This window comes from Leptonychotes weddellii, chromosome 7, assembly GCF_054177405.1.
Source record: "Leptonychotes weddellii isolate Sample4059 chromosome 7, ASM5417740v2, whole genome shotgun sequence".
Classification (NCBI taxonomy): domain Eukaryota; kingdom Metazoa; phylum Chordata; class Mammalia; order Carnivora; family Phocidae; genus Leptonychotes; species Leptonychotes weddellii.
This window is the reverse complement of record NC_138375.1, coordinates 112,202,879-112,224,752: the sequence shown is the minus strand read 5'-3', so window position 1 is coordinate 112,224,752 and position 21,874 is coordinate 112,202,879. Positions and strand designations below refer to the sequence as shown.

At 42.4% G+C, this 21,874-nt stretch overlaps 1 protein-coding gene across 9 annotated transcripts; it reads right to left on the bottom strand.

Annotated features, from left to right (window-relative positions):
* Nucleotides 1–128: 128 nt before the first annotated feature.
* On the bottom strand, nt 129–21,655 carry BRD8 (bromodomain containing 8). 9 transcript variants are annotated; one of them, XM_081827006.1, is made up of 22 exons: nt 21,522–21,655; nt 20,482–20,578; nt 13,578–13,647; nt 12,455–12,504; nt 12,120–12,242; nt 11,919–11,999; nt 11,112–11,176; nt 10,330–10,466; nt 9,582–9,800; nt 9,039–9,183; nt 7,938–8,147; nt 7,238–7,518; nt 6,438–6,890; nt 6,054–6,147; nt 5,806–5,852; nt 4,825–5,039; nt 4,543–4,635; nt 4,283–4,351; nt 3,715–3,892; nt 2,668–2,772; nt 2,150–2,194; nt 129–520 (listed from the first exon to the last, which is right to left on the bottom strand). In XM_081827006.1, the coding sequence occupies exons 1-22, from the start codon at nt 21,538–21,540 to the stop codon at nt 461–463; spliced, it is 2,856 nt and encodes a 951-aa protein (XP_081683132.1). In that variant the 5' UTR covers nt 21,541–21,655; the 3' UTR covers nt 129–460. The 9 variants fall into 9 exon arrangements, with proteins under 9 accessions (XP_081683132.1, XP_081683135.1, XP_081683134.1 ...); XM_081827009.1 differs by having other exon boundaries at nt 7,938–8,030; XM_081827008.1 differs by having other exon boundaries at nt 21,518–21,571.
* Between the last annotated feature and the right edge of the window lie 219 nt (nt 21,656–21,874).

Here is a 21,874-nt window from a genome sequence, read left to right as displayed (position 1 = left end):
TTCATATTATAATACCACTCCCCCCCATCTAATCATCTCATTTCCACAGATGATAAAAAAATTATCATGCAGAAAAAAAAATCTCAAGTTTCTCACACACACATATACACACAGAACACACCAAAGGCTAGAGTTTTCTTTTCTTTCAGTTTATTGTGTACACACACACTTCACAGGTGTTGTTTTTTTTTTTTTAAAAAGTCTGTACACTTCACCAGACAGTACAAACTAGCTACAATCTGCTAGCTACACATTAGGACATTAACACAGCCCATGATTTTTGCCCTACAACAGGCAACTGTGCTACTCCAACTCTCTGAGAGAGTTTCCCCAGCTCATGTCACACGGCCCAGGTGCCTCCTCTTCTGTAACTTCCACTTCTGGAACTGGGCCGACAAGCCCAAGCTCTATCTTGTTTACTTCTACTTCAGGTTCAGCTCAATGAGGATACTCTGAAGCTTCACTTTTTCATCTTCATATCTGCTTCAATGGCACAGCGGCGCCCCCTGGTGCCCCCATCCTAGATGACAGGCAGACAAAGAAAGGGAGCGTGAGTGAGTTGATTAGGAGGTTAAGAGAAAAGTTGCAACAATGCTGGGGATGTGGTTTCTTGGGGAAGAAGGAAGAGAATCAGCAGAAAAATCCAGGAATGAGAGGTACAGATCTGTCTTCCCACAGAGTGGGCTAAAAAAAATCCTGGCAGTAGTTTGTGAGAGGAAACGCAGGACAGAGTATTTTGCTCCTGCCCACCACAGAGGTAACTGGGGTTCACCTGGGGTCCCAAAGAATGACTATTAGTCATCCCACCCAGGTCCCAAACCGTGTTCAAAGGAACAGGTAGAGTAAAAGAAAGGTGGGAGGGTCAGAAAGGGCAGTGGGTAGTGAGATTCTTGGCTAACATACCTGTCCAGCTGTTGGTCCCTATAAGAAAGGCCTTTCCTGCAGACTGACCCTGGCACTAGTTCCCTAGCACCTCCTGACAGGTGTTTTCCATGAGATCAGGACAATCAGAAGGCTTCTTTCCATCTGCTGCTCTCTCCCTGCAGCCCAGCTCCTTCCTCTTGTGCAATATTTTGCTGTCTTCAATAGATAAAAGTTCCTATTAACCAGCTTTGCAACAGCCAGCCAATTGCTTGGGGATCCAGAGTCACTGTTGCAGGCCAATAAGAAAGAAGGGAGATTACAGTGTTCCGTCCGTGGTACAGGCTGATGCCTGTAGGCAAGATGAATTAGTGAACACTTTTGCTGGGCTAGGCCATTTTTACATTTCTAACATGCAAGGACTCTAAAATTTTCAGAGCTCATGAACATAAGTTGCCTTTGAGGCGACATTAAAAATAAAAATACCACCTTGCATTTGTTTAACACTTTAATTTTTTTTTCAAGCCAGTTCCATACCTTGATCTCATTTTGTCCTCACAACATCCCTGTGAGGTAGGCTGGACAGGTACCTCATTATATTAGCTCCATCAAACAGATGAGAAAAACAAGGTTCCAAGAGATAATCCGGTGAGTTTTAGATCATGTGGTTTTCAAGCTGATGCTCTTCCATTACATCATGCCTCAGTACCCCATAATGAACACAGAGTCAGAGGGTCGTTCAATTCACAGAGGACAACAGTAAGTCTTTAGGGCTAGCTTTACTAAGTTTATCTCAAATTCTACCAGCCACTACTGTATGTGGTACTCATTGTTACTAAGATCCTTATCTTAAATTTTAATGAGTATTTGTGTATCAGGCAACTTAACATTAGGAGAAGAGAAAAAAATTACATGCTGGGTATTTGCTGGTATGAGGAACACTTATAAAAAGCCAGCTAGCAGCTGCTGCTCTGAGCAATCTTATTTGTAGAAAAGAATTGGCAAAAGGTGGAGTCAAAACTGAGGAGCAGGTGCATCCCAGATCCTTACCAAGAATACCTCATTTCAGTCCAGTGAACTCATAAATAGTCCCTACCCAGCCCACACACACACACATGCAGAAAGACAGGAATGCAGAAAATGAGAGATTCTTATTCAACGACCTGAATAAAGAGAAGTTCAAGACATTGCCACAGTCTGCATGTTGAATTTCCCTCTGCCACCCACCCCCAGCAGGAGCTAAGAATCTTTGTGGCAACACCACCCCTTGCAGCCATTCAATACTTACAAAGAGAGAGAGAAGGAAGGCAGGAGAGCCCATGGGGACACTGTCCTGTTAGAGGACAAACAAACACTGATCAGGTTCCACAGAAACTCTCAGCCGCAAGCACCCCAAACCTCAGGACAGAGACACAAGCACCACACACACAAAGACAAAATTTAAAAACTCAAGAACAAGAGGAAAGAGATCCAAAAGCAGTCGGCCATTATGCTTTCTGGAACAGGAACTGATGGTCCCCAACTGCTGCAAAAGTCATTTTCCCCACCTTGCAAGCACTCACTCAGAGAAATTAATAATGCACTCATTCAGCTCACAATTTCTCATGTGACTGACTGGGCCTTTCAGTCACACCAAGTGTCTTCAACGCTTGGACGAGTACATCCAAAGAATTATATGTCTGTATACCACTGGAATATAGAAGCCCAGCAGTTACCAAGTACCAAGTAGTAACCTAAGGCTCCTTGGATGCTTCAGACTTCTAGCTCTGGAACACTGGTATACAGGCTTTTTCTTGGTCTCCTCACCTTCTCTGATGAATCCTGTTTGCGGGTAGAATCTCTCCCTCGAAGACTTTTAGCACTGATCCCAGATTCAGATGTCTGCATAATCAACTGTGTGGCAAGGAATTGCTAGAGGGAAAAGAAAGACAGTTGGCCCTTGAGACCTGATCCAGTAGGAAAGAATTAAGACAACTGGAGCTTTGGAAATAGAACTTCATTTAATATCTGTCTGCAAACAACATCCAAATACTTCTTGACTGATTGAAAGTTTAGCATATTAGGTTTTATTCTAGTTGTGCATGCTAAAGGATTTAAATGCCAAATATCTCTAACTTTTTGGCTGTAATACAGAATAAATATCTCTTAAGAATGAGAAAGAAAAAAACCTAGATGAACCAAAGGCCATTAGGTAATTTAATTTAGCAGACTATGCAGATATAGACAACATCCCTTGAAGTTCAATATCCCAAAGGATGCCTGCTAATGCAACTATAGGACAGAGGTAGATTATCTGTGATAAAAAGGAAGAAGAAACCATTTGTTGACAGTCAATTATGTATATACTTAATGTAATTTTAAAATATGCATTCACCATTTCATAAAAAATTTACTTCCCCCAAGTATTTAAAAACTTCCAGAAACTGAAGTATTTGCCCAAGAAAGGCAGAATATTCTCATAATTCTTTTACCAAACCAACATGAGAAAACCAATACAAATCCATCAAGAACAAAATTTTATGTTCCTGTGTCCCTGAAGACTATTCCAATTAAAAGCCACCAGCACCCTTTCCTGACGTCAGTATGAATCCTTCCCCTGAGTATTTTATTTATTTATTTGACAGAGAGAGAGTTAGTGAGAGCAGGAACACAAAGAGGGGGAGTGGGAGAGGGAGAAGCAGGCTTCCTGCAGAGCAGGGAGCCTGATGCGGGGTTCGATCCCAGGACCCTGGGATCATGACCTGAGCCGAAGGCAGACGCTTAACAGCTGAGCCACCCAGGCGCCGCCCCCACCCCCACGCCACGAGTATTTTCATTTCATCCTTGCTAAAACATTAAAGATCCTCAAAGTACCTGAATCTGCTCTAAGACATCTCGCTGCATTTCTACTGCCATATGATAGACATCATGGTCCGAGCTGTTATACATTACAGCATTCTGGAACATCAGCATAATATCACGCTGAAATTCAGCTGTGCTGCGGATCAATCCATTTTCAATGTTTTTCTTAATAGTTGACAAATCCATAGGCCTAAAAACAAAACAACAGCAACAGGTAAATGGAGGGGAAGAGGACTCAACTGGATCCAAATATATTATTACCATACATATCTTCTCATACATACCCTTAGTCTTAGCTGCCTGGACTGAAATACCAACCCCTCACCCCGCAACATGCACTTAATCCAAAAACCAAAGTCAACCTTTATAATAAGTATCAGCTAAGAAAGGTAATAAAGAGGGTTAATTCTTTTAGACTATCTTTTGTGATCCAGCCACTGAAATGATCAACTTACCACTTGGTCACCTTTACTCACATCAAAAACACTTGCTTTAAATATACCATCTAAAGTAAAAATCCACTAAGACTGAACAACTTACAATTCAGGCAAGTCGGCATGCTGAAAGGATAACGGCTTACCTCTGTACAATGCTATGGTAGCCAGGTGCTATATCATCTGTAACAGGCTGCAGGAAGACATTGGCATATCTGTCCAAAAGGAGTAAGGTGCAATTACGGACTTATCCTTCAGAGCAGAGGTTGAGGGCATCTGATTTAAGTAGCTGAAGGTTGTAAAAGCCAAAGCCCCCAATCCCATATAAACACATCCAGACTTTTTCCTAGTCACTAACACTGAGGAGGAGCAGGAGAAAATGTTCCTACTGATTGGTAAAACTCACCTATGATTAGCTGCAGCTCTCCATACAAGCATGATAGCTTTCTTCCAGATTTTCTGTGCCTGAATAGCTTCCTGATCTTCACTACAGACAGAGCTGAAATAAAAGAAACAAAGGGGTCCCACTAGGCATAAGTCCAAAAAAAAAAAAATCCTAATCATTTTTTGTCAACTATTAGTTCCAGGCCAAGAAAGGGAAGATGAAAAAGTAAGACGGAAGGAAAAGATATTCTCCTACTTCTCATCTTCACTATCTTGACCTCAAAGAAGAATCTCAGATACTCACAACTGTGAAGATGCAGGACTGCTGGGGATGGAGTCTGCCAGTGTATGGGACTGCAGCGTAGCATTGTGAATGCTAAAGCCATCATCACTCTCGCTCACAGGGGGTTCATTATCCATTTCTGACAAATAGCCTTCTCCTTGATCTTCTTCCTTAGCCTCCTCTAGGCTGGCCGCTTCACTGACTCCATCTTCCTCCTCATCCTCACCTGGGGCATCCTTAGACACAGTGTGCTCCGGTCAACAAATGCAAGCAAAGCTATCCAGCAAAGCATCATTAAACACGATCTTTCGGGTTAGATCAGTTCTAGAAAATGGCCTCACACTGCGTCCTGACTGAGCCCTCTATCACTTATACTACCATCTAATGTACACTCACTGTTTAAGTAATATAGAACCTGGACAAAGAATAAGACCCAGGATCTTTTTAAAAGGAAGAAAAAAAAAAGCTACTTACTTATGACTAAGCTAAGAGGCGTTCCTTCTTTCCCCTTGCTCTTGAGAGGAACTCTGACCCTGGATACAAAGTTATCAAAAATAGTTTTTATTTTGCGTCTCCTCTGATGGAGCAAGCTCACATCGCATTACTTTAAATGTTTGTTACTACTACTTTAGTAATTCTAAAAAAGAAAATTCTGGATAATTTTCCTTGGATAGTGTAACTAATAATCTGATTTCTTATATGTTCTCCCTGACTCTGGCATCCCTATTTACTCCAAATCACTCTGGAGATCTCAAAGCTTCGCTGTGCATTATGTGCATAAGAAAGCTCTGTGTGATGTTCACAAACTCTTTCAGATGGGAAGCACATGTGGCCACAGTACTGCCAGTATGCCTAACTGTCCACTGCAACTTTTCCCCATGCAACTCCTCACCAGTCTCATCTCAGAAAATAAGATGCACGTTTACTGTAACTCATTAAAAAGGTAGTGCTATTGGGAAATCTAGTCACACAGCAAGAGGAATAAAGAAAAGTCTGAAATACCTTTATCTGGCTTCCAAAAATAGTCCCTGATTCTTCTTTCAATGAGTCTGCAGAGGAGAGAAAGACTACCTGAAGATTTTTCCACCTTAGCCTTCCCCTTCCTATGGACAATAATCCCCTGCAGCTCTCCTTTCCATGCTGACCTATTCTACCTCCTCTACTTGCCCACAACCCACAATCCCTCAGAAGCCAAAGCAAAGGATTTCAAGTTAGTTACAGAGTACAGATTTCCTGGCCTTATTATTTACCTGACATTTCAAACTTGTGCTGAGTCTCTGCCTCTAAAGGATCTTCGATGGGATTGGAGCCATGGGATGGAGACAACATGCGCTCGGGAGATGCCTGAAGACCAAAAAGAATAAACACCCTAAGTACCGATACATCACTTCAGCTGACAGTTTATTTTTCAATGACGAGACTACAGAAGAAATTAGTCCTGCCCACGTAACAGGAATCTAATGGTCACCTTTCAAGGAACAGGATAAGCTTATATAGCAATGATCATACCTGTGGGCTTTGGACACATCAACCATGTGAGAATGCAGGAATGCAAGAGGAAAACCAAAGGCCTAAACAGTCACTTCTTACCTAAGGTATAACCCTTCATCCTCCCAACCCCTGATTTTAAATACCTCTGTCTTCACAGTTGTAAGTGGAGTCTCATCGCCTTTCCCACTGGAAACATCTGCTTCTGCAATCTCTCCAGTGGCAATACTTCTAGGTTCCTCGTCTAAGTCCTGACTCCTGAGTTCTGGTGGCTCCATACTTGTGGCTGGACCAACTCCAGCTACTACTTCAGGACCTGAGATGCCTTGTTCTGGTTCTGCAGGTTCCATTTTAATCTCAACACTGGGCTCCCTGATGTCTACCAGTTCATGGATTCCTTTGTTTTCTGTTTCCTCAAAGTCCAGCCTTTCCTGCTTGACTGTCATCTCTGGTGCAGTGTGAGATACTGGCTTGTCCCGCTCCTGCTGGATAGGGTGCTCCCAGGGGCCAGGCAGGGACTGGGGATCATCATTCTCTTCACAGAATGACAGCGCCGCTTCTACTGCTGCCACATCCAGCACTTCAGGATGATCATCCACCTGTCCCATAATACACACACTGTTGAAGTCACAGAAATAAGCCCAAGTCCCTCAATTCTGTTAGCACCAAATGAGATGGCCTCAATCTGTAGCTTCTCTCTCCATTTTCTCCATATAGTAGAAGCAACCAATGGACAGACTCCTGTCCCGAGCAAACCAGAAACACAGGGATGGCTGGGGAGATGACCAATGTGAGCACCAAAGGGCTTTGGGACTAAAGAGATGGAGACGGACAGAAGCAGAACTGCTGTTTACATAATTCTTACTACAAGAAGCAAGGAGAAGCTGAGGAGAGAGGCCTATGGAGGACTCATGAGAGATTCTTTTGGGCTTTGCTGAATAGTTACCTTGTCCTCAATGATGGCAATGATGTCTCCAACAGTCTCAAAGTCCAGCTCTTCACCTGTGTAGGACACAGCAATATCCATCTTCTCAGCCAGATCTAAATCTTCCTTCCCATCTATACTGGGAGCCTTTGATCCCCCAGGGGCCTCTGCTACCCCTGATCGGAAACACTCTTCTTTGATAGAATTGATGATCATAGAGATTTCACTGCTATCCATGGAAACAGTCACAGTATGTGGGTCCCCCACAGCTTCCATTGGAACACAAGCGTCAGGCTGACTCACTGAATAACAGGAAGAGAAAAGCATTTCAGGACCGCATTTGATACCAAGTGACCACCTGGACATCAACCAAGGCTATAGACAGGTGTCAAGTACCCACACACTTAAGCTTAGAAAAAGTTATCTTAGATCTACATCTTCGTATGTTTTCTTCTCCCCAATTTTATCTAGAAAGTAGGGTGAGAACACATTCTCACGCCCACTCATATTTGTATACTTAACCCTTTTCCCCCAACACATAAATGCCCACCCACATCTTCTCAAATTCTTGTTTTTCTAAGGACAAAGACGGTACATGTCCGTGGAGAACGGAATAGAAGCATCTGAATTGGTTGATTCTCTTGGGTCAGCTTTCTCTGACTGAAGCTCAAAATGAAATTTTGGACCTAGTGGCTGCTCAGGGCGTGGGTCAGGGACGCACCTGGAGCTACACTCTCAGGAGTGGAGACAGCTGGAGCAGAGGACGGTGCTGGCAGCGCAGGCATCATGACAATGGTAGCCTGGGACACAGACTCTACAGGGGGTGGCACAAGTTTAACTGGAGGTTCACTGGCAACAGTAGTGAAGGAAGCAAGAGGAGTGGTGAACTGTGTAGGACCAGCTTCTAAAAGCCGGGAAAGAGTGGGAGCACCTAACAAAGAGATACACAAAATGAGGTAAGAGGAAAGCACGTGAACAAGAAGCAATAGCCACTTTAAGACTCAACCAAGAAAATTTTTAGTCTCAAAGAATGAAAGAAACTCCTCTGTTGAATAAGCTCATTATCTATATCCTTACTTTTGCCAACCTTACTAATAAAGATCTTCTTCCAGGTTAGGAATGACCCGAAGCACTAGAACACACAATGTGTGTGAAAAATTGGTGGTAGTTTTAACCCCAGAAGAAAATTTAACAGTAACAACAAAATCATGAAAAACTGGTATGAACAGATGTCACTTCTGCAGTTAAGCATGCTATAAACCACCCAAACTCAACACCATTCAAATATCCATATCTAAGGTTTAATATTTTGTAAAGCTTTTTTTTATTACTTTACTTTTTCTATCTCACTTAATTCTCATAACATCCTTGTGAAGTACACACTACAATTAATAAAAGAGGAAACAGGTTCACGAGTTAAATCATCTATTCAAGGCCACAAAATCAGTATGTGGCAGGCTTGACACCTAAATCCAGTTTTCTGGCTTCAAATCTCAATCCCCTGTAATATAACCTCAGGTATCCCTAGCACTTTCCATAATTTTGCAAGCCCCAGGGAAGCAGCTTCACTACTAACCTCACTCTTCTCATCAGTATCTATGCTGTGGTCATCCAGAGCTATCAGTACTTTGAAGATAAGAATGGATTTACAATCTGGGGCACTATGTGGTTTAACAGGTAAAGTAGCACCAAAAAAAGCTGGGCTTCACATTTACGATTGACAGGTGCTTACTATTGAAGGCTAGAAACCAAAGACAGTCAACACTAAGATCAACTGTGAAGTCTGTGAAGTCAAGTAGGTAACGGAAAAGTGTTGACTTACCTGAGGCAGCAGGGGAGGCCGCAACAGTGTTGGGTGTTTGCTGCATTTCCCCACCATGTATCATGGGAAGAACCCCGCCTACCTCCAGGAGGACACCTGTACTGTTCAAGTGGCCAGAAGCCACAGCCATTTCACTCTCATTGACCTACCAGGGAAGAATAGAGGTGAAGGCTACACTCAAGCTTTCCTTTACTACCACTTCCCAAAAAAAGCTCTAGCAGTTGACCAAACTTCATGAAGTTAATATCCAAAGAGAATAATTTCAGACCCAAGGGAAGCTCTAATTTTTAAAACTTATTTGACAAGAGTTCTCCGGAGAAGAGAACTGAAATAATTGTGGTTTCAGATAACTCAGGACCCAAGGATACTATCAACTTACTGGTTTTTTGTTTCTGTTTTTGTTTTTTAAATTAACATTTAATTAGGAGCTCTCTTTCTCTTTTCAACTTTTTTTTTTTTCCATGTCATATTTTAGGTCCCAGGCACTCCCTTCCAAAGTACTAAATCACCACAGCTCTCAAACACCCACAGAAGTCTCCATACCAGTCTGGGGCTAGTAGGCAGGAGGCTGCCCTTCTTCAAGAGCTCTGACAGCAGAGGGGAGGGGGGTGGAGTTGCTTTCTGTCCAAGCATCTTTTTCTGGGGTGAATCATCTGTTACTGGGGTCATGGGGGCTTCTAAGGGTGCAGAGCCTGGAGGAAGGGTGTCAGGAATCCCAGGAAACGAGGTGACTGGGGTACTCGGCAAAGTCCCAGGGGTTACCTAAGAGACAACAGAGAACCTTTATCTGACTTCTCAAACTCTGGAAGGTTCCCTACTAATCCGGATGGGTTAGTGTGTCTATTACTTTATTAGTCCTGAGTGAAATTGCCCAGAAACCCTCTACCCCTCCTGCTCTCAGCCACTCCTTTCTTCTCCAGTTTTTTCTCTTCCACCCACTAAAACCCAGAATGACCCAAACATTCCACCCAACCTGCTTTTTACAATCTGCTTAACCACTACCAATATTCTATTTACAAGAAAACTATCGCTTCCTCCCGAAGGACTTTTATAAGACTACTTACAAACAATTCCGTAATGTAATATTTTACCTATCTCCCAAAAGGTCAAAAGGCTCAATGTTTTTAGGTCCATCCTTATCTTAGAGCACAGAACATGGTAAATTAAGTCTTTAGCATTCATACCAAGAGAGGAAAATGCCTCTAAGCCAAAAGTGGTTTCCTCATCACTCAGCTCTCTGCTGGCTTATTGCCCCTTTGCTGATCAATTCCTGCAGTAAAAATATACTCACTCCAGAGGTGGCCTCTTCCATAGTGGTTGCAGTCAAGTCTCCAAGTGGATAATCACCTCCTGGGGAGGCAGAATCTATAGGAGAGCGGACCATCACGGTGGGTAATCTCCGAGGGGGTGTTTTTACTGCTTGACGAGCTAGAACATAAAAGACAACAACTACTAAGTCTTCAAGATTAAATAAATGGAAGTAGACACTACTCTGTTATAATAAAGGACAAATGGGGATGCTGCATAATTAAAGCAGCATTTTGAGTTTGGATTAGAAATCTTTAACACTTCTGGGAGACAGGTAACTTATAAGCAAACTCACTGAACTATCTCAAAGGTCCTTGAAGTAGGAAAGTGGTTTAAACATTCCTCAAATCCTCTTCAACAGTTATTAAGTTTCTGCTTTTAACAAGAGGAAAAGACCTCACTGGCTCAGAGCATGTATTCCTAGACTTACAAATGCTTAAGTTCTTATCCAATGAGTGGGCTATTTTTAATCTTCTTACAGGGCTTTGAATTCTAAAAACTTAATGATGTTCAACATCTATATTATAAAGCCTTTGTGTCCTAAAAGGACCCAAAGTCTAGTGAGAACTGAGCAGAACTCATTTTCCAAGAGCTTCTTCCTTGGATAGAAAGTGATGTTTTTATTCTGGTAAAAGAGAAGAGGACATAGAAAAGTGCACAAGTAAATCGGCATCAGTGGATTCTATCTTACAAGGTAGTCTTCAACTGTTACTAGCATGCAGTACTGTACACTTAATTGTTAAACAGTCAAAAGATTCGGTTTACCCTGATATGCAGCATCCGTAGCCTTCCTCTTTACTTCAGCCTCCTCTTCCTCCAATTTCTTTTTCCTAAAGAGGGAAGTAAGAGTATGATCCTAGCCAGCTCTAGTTCCTCTGTAGGTCACAGTGCCCTTACAAGGAAATTTTTTGCCAGGCTAGCACAAGGAAAAGCCTAAAAAAGAATCTTTACCAGCAAAAGAGGAAATATTTAAAAAAAAAAAAAAATTATTTATTTGACACAGAGAGGGACAGCGAGAGCAGGAACACAAGGCAGGGAAAGTGGAGAGAGGGAGAAGCAGGCCTCCCGCCGAGCAGGGAACCCAATGCTGGGCTCGATCCCAGGACCCCGGGATCATGACCTGAGCCGAAGGCAGACGCTTAACGACTGAGCCACCCAGGCGCCCCTAAAATTTTTTTTTAAGATTTTACTTTTAGGTAATCTCTACACCCAATGTGGGACTCAAACCCACAACCCCAAGATCAAGAGTCGCATGCTCTACTGACTGGCTAGCCGGGCACCCCCAAAACGGGAAAATTTTTAGTGTACTGCCTAACTACCAGTTCTTCATAGGCAAACTGAAGCACCTTTCAAGTTAAAACTAAGTTATGTCTTCACATTGAAATATTCTATCACATTACCTTCTACAAGTCACTCCCCCCTCCCTGCTACTAGGCCACTCTGCAGCTTTTCCCTTCCAGAATCATTCAAGTCTAAAGGAATGGCAGATGGAGGAGATAAGCCAGATTACTTGAGGTGAAAAGGGGGTAAAACGAGGGAGAGGTGTACAAAAGGAAGAACAATATAACCCACATCACAATGTCATTGCAAAGCTCATCCAGTCTGCTGTCCATGTGCCCAGCTTGAATTAGTTCTGCATCTCTTTTCAGCCGTCTAGAAAGAGAAATAAGTTACCTGGGTTTTTTTAGTCTACTATTTAAAAAATTTTGACCAGTATAGTAAGTCAGCCCCTTTGGTCTCTCCTAACCACCTGGTATTCTCTCTGATAAGTACCTATATTTTTCTTGGGTTTCCTTTATCACTTTCTTTAGTTCCTCAACTCGTTCAGCAGTCAATTTCCGAACAATGACATCTTCAACGGTTTCGACCACTTCTCCCTTTTCACCCCGTTTCCGTCTGTAGAAAATTTAAAAACAAAAACATACATTTGAATAAAAGAACATGTTCCCACTCTCAACTGCTTTCTTTGAGCCTCTCCACCATTTAACCATAGATAACTTCTGCTCTATTTTTAATCACCCAGTAATATTAATAAATATAAACCAGACATCCTCAGTGAACACTTTCCACTAAAGAGATGTGGCTTGAATGACTGGCTTTGTACTCACTTTGGGGTCTCAGTGGTCTCTAGAAGCTCTGAGTACTGGGAAGCACAATGCTATGGAAAAAAAGTAAAAATATGATGAGCAAGCCTGGAAAGGAACAACCTTTCGAAGTTTTACCATATCAGACTAAGGCTTAGAAAGGAAAACTATATGTAAGGTATGAGTGCTTTCTAGGAGGGCAAATTACTCTGCAGTCATATCAGTTAAAAATACTTAATACCAGGGGGCGCCTGGGTGGCTCTGTTGGTTAAGCACCTGCCTTCAGCTGAGGTTATGACGCCAGGGTCCTGGGATCGAGTCCCGCATTAGGCTCCCTGCCAAGCAGAGAGTCTGCTTCTCCCTCCAGCCACCCCTGCTTGTGATCTCTCTCATGCTCTCTCTCAAATAAATAATATCTTAAAAAAAAACAAAAAACAAACTCAATACCAGGACACAGAAAAGGAGTCTTCTGACCTAGAATTCATATATTTGGGGAAAAACAACCCAATAGCCAATATTTACAGTTAATATCTACTGAGTAATCACCATGTGCAAGGCAATGTGCTAAATGCTTTATGGGTATTACCTCGACTAAAACTTTACAACAATCCTGAAGCAACTTTTATCTCTACTTTACAAATGAGAAAACTGAGAATCATGGTTCAAAGATTCTAAATGAAGTCATATTCCAGATCTTCTAACTCCCAAGCTTAGACTCTTATATGTTATGTTACACAGATAAGAAAAGTTTACAACATGAATATACATGGATGAATTGGCAAACAGTGGGAAAAATGAAAAGGTATTCTCAACTATGCTTCCTATTCACGGTATAAAAGCCTTGTGATTAAAGGGCAGGGCCTGGAAGGAAACCCACTTCACATCTCTAAGATTGCTCTAAAACAGCACTTGCGGGGCTCCTGGGTGGCTCAGTCGTTGAGCGTCTGCCTTCAGCTCAGGTCACCATTCCAAGGTCCAAGGATCAAGCCCCACAGCGGGCTCCCTGCTCTGTGGTGAGTCGGCTTCTCCTTCTCCCTCTCCCTCTGTAGCTCCCCCTTCTTGTGCTCTCTCACTCGCTCTCTCTCAAATAAATAAAAATCTTAAAAAAAAAAAAAAAAGATAAAACAGCACTTGCTTGGGAACTTACTTTTTGAGAGAACCAGTCTGGAGGGCGGCCAGGTTCTGCAAACGGCTTGATAGCTCTGCTAACTGATACCCTACACAAAATGAGAAAAGGCTATTACACACTAAATAGGAGGGGAAAAAGGGTGGTAGGGGGAAGTATGCTAAGAGTTCAAGGTTTGGAGACAAAATTTAGAATGATAAACTGCCACCAGGAAGTGTTCTGAAACATGTGACTATGGAAAATGACACAACCACTTAAGGGGGGACACCTGGGTGCCTCATTTGGCTAAGCATCTGCCTTTGGCTCGGGTCATGATCCCAGGGTCCTGGGATTGAGTCCCTCATCGAGCTCCTTGCTTAGTGGGGAGCCTACTTCTCCCCCTACCGCTCCCCTACTTGTGCTCTGACAAATAAAAGAATTTCATTTAGAGGGAAAGAATCATTGCGAAAAAGTTTTCCTAGGTGATATATTTCCTGGGTGAAGTGAAGGTATTAGAACCTAGTACATTATCATTTCTGTTCATTTGGGCAAGCATTTTTATGTTGATTTTGGTTCTTTTAGAAGAGATCTATCTTTTGAAAAGCAATTTGTAATGTATTCCAGACTAAAGTTATCTTTTGATCCACAAATACAACTCCTAGGAATGTATTAATAAAAAATAATCTAACAAAGAAGCAAGTATCAAGAAGAATGCACCACGTAGACTTGATCAGACTGACGAACAGTTAGGTTTTTCCTAAATGCCTGTAAGGGATGTTTAACTTACGGCATTTCACCTCTACAAAATACTAAATAGACCATAAAAATAATTATAAAATATATGTGGTGAAATGGAAAATATATACCACATAATATTAACTGAAAAAAAAAATGACACAACTTTCTATGATGCAATCATGCAACCTATTAATTAAAAGCTATAAAGACAAAAAAAAATACAAAAAACCCAGGCAAAAATAAAAACAGGACTAGAATGGGATCAAGGAAGAGTGTGTGACTTTAATTGTGTCTATGTTTATTTCTTGAAAAAGATCCAAAGAAGAGCACCTGGGTGGCTTAGTCAGTTGAGGGTCCAACTCTTCATTTCGTCTCAGGTCATGGTCTGAAGGATCTGAGATTGAGCCCTCTGCTGAGCTCGGAGCCTGCTTGAGAGTCTTTCTCCCTCTGCTCCTCTCCCTGCTCATATACACTCACTCGCTCTCTCTCTCAAATAAATAAAATTTTTAAGTCTTGAAAAATATCCAAAGAAAACATGACGAAATATTAAGATCTGTTAAATCCAGGCTGGGTACATGGATACTCTATATTATTCTCCACACTTCTCTATGTGGTTGAAAAACTATGTAATTTTATTTTTTAATATTTTTGAAAGACTTTACTTATTTGAGAGAGAGAAAGAAAAAGCATGAGTTCGGGGAAGGAGCAGAGGGAGGGAGAGGGAGAAGCAGGCTCCTCGCTGAGCAGGGAGCCTGATGCGGGGCTTGATCCCAGGACTCTGAAACCATGACCCAAATCGAAGGCAGACGCTTAACCAACAGAGCCACCCAGGTGCCCTGAAAAACTAGGTAACTTTAAAAAGAAAAAAGTTCTTAAAATTTGTGATGAAATAATGGTATCACACAGCTCTTTTCAAGTTCAACAGTTATATGGATAGCTATCAGCAAAAAATAAAGTTTGATCCATAATTTATACCTTAAACCAAGAAAAGCCCCAAATGTATCAACAATTTAAATATTAAAAAAAGGGGCGCCTGGGTGGCTCAGTTGGTTAAGTGACTACCTTTGGCTCAGGTCATGATCCCAGGATCCTGGGATCGAGCCCCGCATCGGGCTCCCTGCTCGGCGGGAAGCCTGCTTCTCCCTCTCCCATTCCCCCTACTTGTGTTCCCTCTCTCGCTGTCTCTCTCTGTCAATTAAATAAATAAAATCTTTTAAAAAAATAAATAAAATAAATTTTTTAAAAATTTAACCATGAAAGTACAAGAAGAAATCATAGAATTAAAGATTTTATTTATTTATTTGACAGAGAGAGACACAGTGAGAGAGGGAACACAAGCACAGGGAGTGGGAGAGAAGCAGGCTTCCCGCCGAGCAGGGAGCCCGATGCGGGGCTCGATCCCAGGACCCTGGGACCATGACCTGAGCCGAAGGCAGATGCTTAACGACTGAGCCACCCAGGCGCCCCTAGAATTATTTTATAATCTCAGATGAGGGTAAAACTTTCTAAATAGGTCACAAAATCTAGGAACTGTTAAAAAAAATTAATAAATAAACTACATTTTAAAAGTCTTAATGTAGGGGCGCCAGGGTGGCTCAGTCAGTTAAGCATCTGCCTTTGGCTCAGGTCATGATCCCAGAATTCTGGGATCAAGCCCCGCATCGGGCTCCCTGCTCAGCGGGGAGCCTGCTTCTCCCTCTCCCTCTGTTGCTCCCCCTGCTTGAGTCAAATAAATAAAATCTTAAAAATAACTAAATAAAGTCTTAATATATAAGGAGCCCTCCCCCAATTAAAGAGAAAGACTAATAAACAGAAAAATGAGAAAAAGCAGTTTACAAAAAAAGAAATACAGGGCGCCTGGGTGGCTCAGTTGGTTAAGCGACTGCCTTCGGCTCAGGTCATGATCCTGGAGTCCCGGGATCGAGTCCCGCATCGGGCTCCCTGCTCGGCGGGGAGTCTGCTTCTCCCTCTGACCCTCCCCCCTCATGTGCTCTCTCTCTCTCATTCTCTCTCTCAAATAAATAAATAAAATCTTTAAAAAAAAAAAAAAGAAATACAAGTGGCTCTTTAACACACGAAGATATTCAACCTCACTCACCATAAGATAAATGTAAATGAAAAACATGAGAACTATTTCTCACCTTTTATATACTGTCAAACATCAAAAATACCTTACAACCAGGACATAAAAGAAGAGGCATTCTGATATATTACCGAAGGGAGTATAAAGTGAAACAATCTCTGAGTAGGGCAATTTGAAATATTTATTAAACTCTAGGAACACATACATTCTTTGACCCAGTAATTCTGCTTTCAGTTAATATATAACTATGCAAGGTTATATCTGTATTAGCAAATGTCCAACAATAGAGTACCAGTTTATTTATTTATTTTAAACATTTTATTTATTTATTTGACAGAGAGAGAGCACAAGCAGGGGGAGTGAGAGAGGGAGAAGCAGGCTCCCCCACCCCCTCCAGCAGGGAGCCCGACGCAGGGCTCAATCTGGGGATCCTGCGATCATGACCCGAGCCAAAGGGAGATGCTTAACCAACTGAGCCACCCAGGCACCCGTAGAGTACCAGTTTAAAAAAAAAAACCAGAGTCCCAGGGATGCCTGGGTGACTCAGTCCATTAAGTGTCTGCCTTTGGCTCAGATCGTCATCTCACGGTCCTGGGATCAAGTCCCGAATCGGGCTCCTTGCTCAACAGGGAGCCTGCCTCTCCCTGTCTGAAGCTCCCCCCTGCTTGTGCACATGTGCCCTCTCGCTCTGACAAATAAATAAAATCTAAAAAAAGAAGTACCAGTTAAATAAATTATGGTGTATCTGTATCAATACCATGCAGCCGCTTAAAAAAAAAGAAGTGAAAGCTTTTTTTTAATTTATTTGACAGAGAAAGAGATAGGGAGAGCAGGAACACAAGGAGGGGGAGTGGGAGAGGGAGAAGCAGGCTTCCCGCCAAGCAGGGAGTTCGATGTGGGGCTCGATCCCAGGACCCTGGGATCATGACATGAGCCAACAGCAGACACTTAACAAATGAGCCACCCAGGAGCCCCAATAAATAAAATCTTTGAAAAAAGTCATTTAAAAAATATATAAGGCTGCAGAAATGCTAAGTGTGACCAATAATGGTGCCTCGGAAAACTCTTATGAACAATTAAAGTAGTAGAGATGTGCCACATAGACACAAATTTGAATATTAATTATAAGGCTTAGGACAATTAAAAGATGTCCTTAGGGGTGCCTGACTGGCTCAATCGATAGAGCATACAACTCTTTATCTCAGAGTTGGGAGTTCAAGCCCCACCCTGGGTGTAGATATTACTTAAAAATTAAAAAAAAAAAAGGTGTCCTTAAATCCTGAGGAAAAATAGACAAACGTTAAAAATAAAAATGGGTGCCTGGGTGGTGCAGTCAGCTAAGTGTCTGACTCTTGGTTTCAGCTCAGGTTGTGATCTCGGACCTGGTGAGATGGAGCCCCATGAGGGCTCCACTCAACACACAGTAGAAGGCTTAAGGCTCTCTCTGTCCCCCCCGCCCCTCCCTTTCCCAGTAGGCGCTTTCTTTCTCTCTAAAATAAATCTTGTCAATCAGAGAAAGACAATTATCATTTGATCTCACTCATATGTGGAATTTAAGAAACAAACAGAGGATCAAAGGGGAAGAAAGGAAAAAATAAAACAAGACAAAATCAGAGAGGGGGACAAACCATAAGAGACTCTTATCACAGGAAACAAACTGAGGTTACTAGAGGGGAGGGGAGGAGGGATGGGATAAACTGGGTGATGGACATTAAGGAGGGCTCCTGATGTAATGAGCACTGGGATTATATAAGATTATATAAGACTGGGCGCCTGGGTGGCTCAGTTGGTTAAGCGACTGCCTTCAGCTCAGGTCATGATCCTGGAGTCCCGGGATCGAGTTCCACATCGGGCTCCCTGCTCAGCAGGGAGTCTGCTTCTCCCTCTGACCCTCCTCCCTCTCATGCTCTCTGTCTCTCACTCTCTCTCACAAATGAATAAAATCTTAAAAAAAAAAAAAAAAAGATTATATAAGACTGATGAATCAGTGACCTCTAGCTCTGAAACCAGTAACACATTATATGCTAATTAACTGAATTTAAATAAAAATTTTAAAAAACAAAAGGAGAAAAAAAATAAATCTAAATAAATAAATGGTATGCACTAGAAGTAAAAAAAGACTAGAAACCACAGTTCTACTTTACGGTCCTTAAAAAGAAATACTGAGTGGGCGCCTGGGTGGCTCAGTTGGTTAAGCGACTGCCTTCGGCTCAGGTCATGATCCTGGAGTCCCTGGATCGAGTCCCGCATCGGGCTCCCTGCTTAGCAGGGAGCCTGCTTCTGCCTCTGACCCTCCCCCCTCTCATGTGCTCTCTCTCTCATTCTCTCTGTCTCAAATAAATAAAGCTTTAAAAAAAAAAAAAGAAATACTGAGTGCTAAGACAATATCAATAGGGAAGGAACAATGTTGTTAACAAATACTGGAAACTGGGACATATCTATGTGCAAAAGAGACCCCTGCCTTTTAAATTAAGTCAAAATGGAGTGCCTGGCTGGCTCCGTCAGCAGAACATGCAACCCTAGATCTCAGGGTCGTGAGTTCTAGCCCCAAGTTGGGAGTCAAACCTACTTTAAAAAAAAAAAAAAAACCTAACTCAAAATGGATCACAGACCTAAAACTATAAAGCTTTGAAAAGAAAACACAAAAGTAAATGGTTTCTGAGCCATGACACCAAAAGCATAAGCGACACAAGAAAAAAATAAACTGGACATATCAAAATTGAAAACCTTTGTGTTGTAAATGGTATTAATCAAGAAAGTAAAAAGACAATACATAAAATAGAAATATTTGCAAATTATCTGACAAACAATTTGTGTCCAGAATATACAAAGAATGTTAAAACTCAGTAATAGTAATAATATAAAGAATCCAGAGGATCGGGGCACCTGGGTGGCTCAGCTGGTTAAGCATTTACCTTTCACTCAGGTCATGATCCCGGGGTCTTGGGATCGCTGCTCTGCGGGGAGTCGGCTTCTCCCTCTGCCTCTCCCTCTGCCTCTTCCCTTTCCCCCCTACTCATGCTCTCTCCCTCTGTTTGTCTCTCAAATAAATAAATACTTAAAAAAAAAAAAAAAAGAATCCAAAGGATCGGAGCAGACATTTTTCTAAAGAGACACAAATGACCAATAAGCACATGAAAAGATGCTCAACATTAGTCATCAGGGATATGGAAATCAAAACCACAATGAGATACCATCTCATACCCACTAGCAAGACACACAGTAAGAGCTGTCAGGCATACAAAAGAAAGTGGGGCCTTCATTCATTGCCTGTGGGAATGTAAAAAATATGAGGCCATTTTAAAAAATAGTTCAGTGGGAGGCGCCTGGATGGCTCAGTTGATTGAGCCTCTGACTCTGGATTTTGGCTCAGGTCTGATCTCAGAGTCCTGGAATCAAGCCCTGAGTCAAGCTCCATGCTCAGGGGGAAGTTTGCTTAAGGATTCTCTCCATCCCCCTGCTTGCGTGCTAACTCTCTCTCTAAAATAAATAAATAAATCTTTAAAAAAAATTTTTTTAAAGTCCAGCTGTTCCTCAAATTACAGGGTTCCATTTATACGAAACATCCAGAATAGGCAATCTACAGATAAAGAAAGTAGACTGAGTGTCTCTGCCTGAGGGTGGGGGTGGATGATAGGGAGGTGGAGAGATTGTAAAGTGACAGCTAAGGAAGGGGTAAGAAACTTCTTTTAGGAGTAATGAAAATGTTCTAAAATTAGACTGTGGGGGCGCGTGGGTGGCTCAGTTGGTTAAGCCTCTGCCTTCAGCTCAGGTCATGATCCCAGGGTCTTGGGATCCAGCCCCGAGTCAGGCTCCCTGCTCAGCAGGGAACGTGCTTCTCCCTCTCCCTCTACCTGCCTTTCTGACTACTTGTGCTCTCTGTCAAATAAATAAAATTTAAAAATAAATAAAATTAGACTGATAATGATTACACAACTCTGTGAATATACTAAATTATGTGTATATACTAGGTTAATTTTATGTTATTTGAATTAAATCTCAATAATGCTGTTAAAAAAGAAATACTCCGTAAACGCTAGTATGATTATAGGAATCCACCAGTGTAATCAAAAAATGCCCAACAGTTTCTAAGACCCAAGAATGCAGCTATCTTAGATACCTTACCAATTTTGATCTCCACTCCTCATGACCGAAGACGCTAAACAGAGCTTCTCTCGGATGGACCATGGCTCTGTAGGGCCAGTACTCAGAAGCTTGTGTTCTAAAAGAAGAAAAGTCTTAGAGAACAACCACTGAGGCACTAGTTCTAAGGCCCAAAGGGAGGACTAAAAGCCGAATATAAAACATCCCACCTTGTGGAACAGTGAGTTACTATCACGGAATCTTGATTTTCATCTCTACTAAAATATCAACACGATTCATTCCCCGCAAAATTGCACTGAGTATCTGGCAAAACATTTTACTTCTTCAAATGACATGGCTACTTTGTTTTATTTTAAAAAGGCAGGGGAGAATGTCAGAGTGAGATAAGGCAGTTCTCACGACAGGCCCACTTTTAAGACGAAAAAAAAAGACTACTTGATTCCAATTTGAACGCGAGGGTTATTTCCCAGGATTCCGAGCAGCCACTCCCCTCCCCCACCCCGCGCCTACTGCCCTGCCTCCTTCTTAGCATAAACTTGTTCACTTTTCTCAGTACTTCTACCCCCATGTAGCTGTCGGACATAGTAAGACCTTTTCAATGTACGAAACAGGAAAATGGCTGAGATGCACAAAATGCAATTTCCCTAGCGGCCGAAAAAGCTAAGAGTTAAAACTACCCCATTTCTCTGGGAGCTGGACCACGGGCCTCACAAACGCTGGCCAGAAAACGAAAGGCTCTTTGAGAGCAGGTTGCTCCCTATGGCTCACAGCATCTCTTCGTCTGCACACCCAAGTCTCCTAAGCCCCTTTCTCTCGCACCCCACAGAGTTCCCAAACACATAAGGATTCGCTGAGCTGCTTCTCTCAAATCTCCGCAGCCTCCCTGAGACACAACACCCTACACTTCTTCTGGGCCTCTAATCGTTAGTCGTCACGATACGGTCGAGTGCAGGTTCCTCAAGACCCTGGGCTCTTGGGCAATCATTGCTCCTAATCCCCATGCGTGTGACAGAAATCTGGTACCTAGCCTCTGGTCTAAAAGGCCTTCCACGTATACTTACTACCCGTTCCTGCCGCCATCTTGGCCCTGAAGTCTCCAACCCTCTGAGGGAAGACAGTCTAGTGCGGCCCACGCCCCGGGAACTCTGGGAAATAGAGTCCGGGAGTTTGTTCGCGATGCCTCCTGGGAAACGTAGTCCCAACGCCCAGAATGAGCAAGCCCTAAACCAGGCTTCTTGAGCGCTTCTGGAAAGGAATGTGCTAACGAGGATGGCGCTGAAGCCTCAGAATTTCCTTTAGGTTTCCTAGAAAAGAAGTTCCTAAGGTCCAAGGAAAAGTGTTAAGCGCGAAGAATTGTAGGCGGCCCGAATCCAAATTCTGTCAGTTGGTAACCCGGACCCACATTAGAAGGCAG